Here is a 4,519-nt window from a genome sequence, read left to right as displayed (position 1 = left end):
GTTCCAGGCAGGTGCTGGGGACAGGAGTGAGTGACAGAGACACGCCCTGGCCTCCAGAGCCCTCGGAGCCTGGGGTGGCTGCCTCAGGTGGGAAAGTGGGGAGAGAATGGGGTGGGGGGGTGAGTACAAAGGGATAGAGACGGGAGGAGCTTGCCTGTCTGAGGAACAGTGTGGTTCCCTCTGAGCCTGAGAGGTCCCTGGAGGGCTAACAGGGTGCTCGGCGCAAAGATCCCTTTGGCAATAGCGTCTTGAGAACAGATGGCCGGGGACAGGAAGTAAGGAAGTAAGGGAGGGGGCAAGGCCCTGGAACGGAGGTGGGGGGGTCTGGTCTGGCGCTGTCGCCACCCTCTCCCTGGAGAAGGGAGAGTGTGATGACCCAAGTTCCAGGTGACCTTCCCAGGCAGCCCTTCTCTCTCTGGCCACCAGGTGGGGTGCTCCCCCTACCCACGGACCCACCCACCCAGCTTCATATCCCAAAGCACCCCCCCCAACCCCTCCTGCACTGAGGCCCTCCCTGAGCGGTTCCCCTCCCCCAGCCAAGCTGAACTTCTGGCTTCTGAAATGGACCCTCTACAATTCTCCTGCTGGGAGGGCCTCCCAGGCTGGTCAGGAGCAACTCCCCCACAGTCCTGCCGGAGCCCCGGCTCTCCCAGCCTCCCCAGGGCCTGTGTGCAAAGGGTGTGGCACCCGGCCTGCATGGCTGCAACTGTCCAGGACCACTGGCCTGGGCCCTGGACACTCAGGAAGATGGGCCAGGCAGCTAGAGGCCGGGGAGGAACTGGCTTGGTGGGACGTGGCAGGCCCTGCCGGATGTGCACAGCTGAGTCCAGGAGGGCAGGTGAACCCTGCGCATGACACGGGCACGGGAGCTGATGGGGCCACTGGAGGAGGGGCGGGCCAGCCCCGGCAGTGATTCACCCTCCTCCTCCGCGATGGTCCCTGGCCAGGCAGGCGGCCGGCAACCATCAGGTGAACTTGGCTGTGGTTGGGAAACAGATCTTGCCTCAGCCTCAGCAGGGCTCAGGATGAGACACTGCAGTCCCAGCTGCGTGCCTTGGACCACGCCCTCACCGCACCTGGAGCACAGCCCCCAGCAGCAGCCTGGGGAGGCCTGGGACCACAGGACAGCGACTCCCGGGGTGGGGGGTGGGGGGCCATGCCCAACGCTGCCTAGGATCGCTGTATTGTAGGGTGAACAAACAGCCGGTGCTCAGGACGGACGCGTAGGCCGGACCAATGCCAGTTCCTTTGTACTGAAGGGGGACCTCCCCTCTCAGGGCAGGATGGGGCACACAGCAGGGCTGGACTCTGGCAGGAGAAGCGCCCCAGCACTAAGTACCCTTTGTCGGGCTGGCCCCCGTTCCCTGCCCCTGGGACTCAGATGCCCTCTCCTGCTGGCAGCCCTCTCCTGGGCAGACACTGGCCTGGGGCAGGCTCAACGCACGGGTGGGCACAGGCAGCTTTGTGCTCGGCCACAAGAAGGCAGGACGTGGAACAGGCCAGAACCGAAGCTTCAGGGACAGTCAGCCCTCACCACAGCTCAGCACCAAGACAACAGTGTGAAAATACATGTCTCCACCTTCCAGGGTCCTCGCGAGTGAGAGTGGGAAACAACATGCCCAGTGATGCTGCGGGACCGCTTCCCAGCACGGGGAGACATTCTGGAAAAAGTGATGACTGGCCCCGTCCTGCCTGAGCCTCCCGAGGGACCTCTCACACACCCCCCCCCCCCCCCCACTCCAAGGCGGGTCGCGGCTCCAGCGCAGTTAGATACAGGCAAACGCAAGGCCGGCCGAACCTCCGCGCCGGGCACCTGCGGGCCCAGGTGGGAGCAGAACCCCCGCGGCCCGCCCTGCCCGCTCGCGCGAAGACACCCGCCGACCCCGCTGCCGGGCCTCTGCCGGACTGGACCCTTCACGAAGACGACAAAACAAAGCTCCCGACGCGGTCTCTGGAAATAAATATTTTCTGGCACAGTCTCAGCGGGTTCTGGGGCCGCGACCTCACCGCAGCCACGGCCTCCAGGGTGCACCCCGGCCCTGAGCCGCGGCCCCGGGGGCGGCGAGGGGCTCCCCCGTCCGGCCTGGCAGGAAGGGCGGCGCCAAGACCGCCCCGGAGCGCGGCAAGGGGCAGGGGCCGTCGAAGGCTGGCGGCGGCGAGCGGCCCGCGTAAACCGCGGGCGCCAGAACTTCGGCGGCGGGGGCCGGTGGAAGCGGGCGGCGCAAGGGTCCCAGCCGGGCCAGGCAGGTCGCCAGATGGCCGAGCAGGCGGGACCGCACGTCGGCCGGGACGCCCTCGCAGCCAGCCAGGAAGCGATTCACCTCGGCCAGACACTCGTGAAAGCCGGCGCGGTACTTGCCCAGGACTGCCGGGTCGGCGCGGAGGGCGGCTGCGGACAGGCGGCAGGGGACAGGCGGTCGGGGCCCGCGGTGGCGGCGGCTCCGGCCCCAGAGCCCTCGCCGCCGCCGCCCGCGCTCACCTGTCACCTGCACGCGCCGCAGGCTCTGCAGGTGCTTCACGGTCAGCTCCAGGATGTCCGCCTTCTCCAGCTTCGAGCGGCGGGAGCTCTGGGGGCGGGGCCGGTGTGAGCGGCTGGCAGCCCAGGAGCGCCGGGATTCCAGGCTCCCCGATCTCGCCCTCCCGCCCCCGACTCACCTCTTTCCTGAGGGCGTCCAGGAGGAGGCTCTGGAGCTGAGCGAGGCTCTCGTTGATGCGCGCTCGGCGCCGCTTCTCCATGACGGGCTTGGAGGACTGCGGGGCCGGCAGCGGCTGAGTCCCCCGGGCGTCAGCTCCCCTCTCCCCCCCGCTCCTGCCAACCGCGTCCGGCCGGGTCCCCACCTTCCGGTGCTCGGCCGCGCTCCGGGGCTGGTCCGGGGTCCGGCGGGCACTGGCCGGCGCTCCCGCCCGCGGCGAGGCCCTCAGCTTCCCCGGGGTGTCGGCAGGCATGGTGCGCCCCCGCGCAGCGCGGGGCCGAGGGCGGGCCGGACGCACGGCTTCCCGAGCCCCTCTCCCGCGGGTTCCAGGCTCCGGGACCGAGCGCGCGCAGCCAGCCGCCTGGCTATTTAAGGAAGCGCCGCCGCGGGGCGTGTGAATCCGGCTCCGCGTTCTTTCCCACACTCGCGCCAGCCAATGAGCCGCCGGCTCCGGGCAGCCCGCTCCCGGCCGCAGCCCCCGCTGGCTGTCAGTCACGCGGCCGCTCCCGGCCCACCGACCCCGCGGGCGACAAAGGCGAGCTGGGGCACCCCGCCCGCGCCCGCGTCTGGCGGCGCCGGGCCGAGGCGGGGAAGTCGCCGCGCCCGCTCCGCCGTTCCGAGCGGTGCGCCGGGAGGGGACCTCTCCGGGAAGGCGGAGGCGCGAGGCTCACCTTCCGGGCGAGCTGGGGCCGCGGGAAATCTGAAAGGAAAACTCGCGAGGGGAACCGGGTGAGGCGCCCCCGAGGAGCCGGCGAGCCTCGGCCCGCGCGCCTCTGCTCTCCGCGGACCCAGCCGGGCCCTCGGGCCTCCGCGCGGCCTGCGAATCTGACCCCCGCCGGCTGCAGCACCTGCACGAGGCCCGTGACACAGTGGACGTGGAACACCAGCCGCTGGGCAGGAGAGAGGCTGGCCGGCCAAGGTCGTAGACAGGCAGAGTGGCATCACGGGACCAGTGAAGGTGATGCCACAAGGCGGGCGGAGTGACGTCATCAGTCAGGCAGGATGACGTCATGGAACAGAATGTAAGGCTATCACTGGTCAGGCTGGTGACGTCTCAGGGTTAAGGTCGATGATGACACAAGCCAGATGGGGTGATGTCATAGTCGCTGGTGATGTCACTCTCTTCCAGATTACCCAACAGTGAGCCAAGCACCAGCAAAGTAGGGCTCACAAAAAATGAGGGACACTTGTTAAAATTTTGTTTTTTAGTTCAAAGTGGCGTTGTGGGGAAAAAAGAGGGCTAAGCTTATTTTCGCGTTTTATGTTTTCATTCTGAATTCCCTTGCGCCAGCACTCTGGTCTTCTGAGTACTGAGGGTTCCAGCCCACTGTGGCCTGGCGGCCGTCTTGTCGGCATCGCACAGATGTCTCCTGAGGCCCACGGTAGACCCGGCCTGCCCTTGGGGCTGAGGAAGCGTCTCGCGGGTTCTAATCCGACGCGGGGGGCGACGGCAAACAAAGTTATGTCGCAGTTGCCAGAGACAGAAAGAAATGGGTAGGTTGCTGGGGGAGAGGAAACCCCTCTTTCGACTGGGTGGTCCGGACGGCTTCTTTGCGGTGGGTTCCAGGAAAGAAGGCAGATCTGCAAGGCCCGGAGAGGAAGTGGCATGCCCAGGGTGGAAAGGGACCACAGGCCCGAGGGAGGAGGGGCAGGGGCAGGTGGGCGCGGGGCCTGGGAGAGTCGTGCTGGGCTTTTCGGAGCAGCGGAGTGGGCCGACTGGCAGCTCGGAAGGGTCACCTCGGTCCTAGGCGTACCTAGTGGGTGGGGTCGCCGGCTGGCCCCTTACCCGACACCAGTTCCCGGGGTCCCAGCCCGGGGTCACGGTG

At 67.9% G+C, this 4,519-nt stretch overlaps 1 protein-coding gene across 3 annotated transcripts; it reads right to left on the bottom strand.

Moving 5' to 3' along the window:
• Positions 1 to 1,745: 1,745 nt before the first annotated feature.
• Positions 1,746 to 3,198, bottom strand: HES4 (hes family bHLH transcription factor 4). 3 transcript variants are annotated; one of them, XM_029215853.1, is made up of 4 exons: positions 2,839 to 3,198; positions 2,656 to 2,751; positions 2,480 to 2,567; positions 1,848 to 2,389 (listed from the first exon to the last, which is right to left on the bottom strand). In XM_029215853.1, exons 1-4 carry the CDS (start codon positions 2,944 to 2,946, stop codon positions 2,004 to 2,006), a joined length of 678 nt encoding a protein of 225 aa, XP_029071686.1. In that variant the 5' UTR covers positions 2,947 to 3,198; the 3' UTR covers positions 1,848 to 2,003. The 3 variants fall into 3 exon arrangements, with proteins under 3 accessions (XP_029071684.1, XP_029071686.1, XP_029071685.1); XM_029215851.1 differs by having other exon boundaries at positions 1,746 to 2,389; positions 2,480 to 2,751; XM_029215852.1 differs by having other exon boundaries at positions 2,656 to 3,198.
• Positions 3,199 to 4,519: the final 1,321 nt, after the last annotated feature.

Source organism: Monodon monoceros, unplaced genomic scaffold, assembly GCF_005190385.1.
Source record: "Monodon monoceros isolate NGI ecotype Baffin Bay Population unplaced genomic scaffold, NGI_Narwhal_1 Super_Scaffold_12, whole genome shotgun sequence".
In the NCBI taxonomy this organism is placed as follows: Eukaryota; Metazoa; Chordata; class Mammalia; order Artiodactyla; family Monodontidae; genus Monodon; species Monodon monoceros.
Note: the sequence above shows the minus strand (reverse complement) of the source record. Positions and strands in the feature narration are given on the sequence as shown.

Coding starts and splice junctions, on each gene's coding strand:
- HES4 (XM_029215851.1), bottom strand. CDS start 2,946: ATGCCTGCCGACACCCCGGGGAAGCTGAGGGCCTCGCCGCGGGCGGGA. Junction 2,752..2,838: donor GCGCGGCCGAGCACCGGAAG/GTGGGGACCCGG, acceptor CCGGCCCCGCAG/TCCTCCAAGCCCGTCATGGA. Junction 2,390..2,479: donor GCGGCGCGTGCAGGTGACAG/GTGAGCGCGGGC, acceptor GCCTGTCCGCAG/CCGCCCTCCGCGCCGACCCG.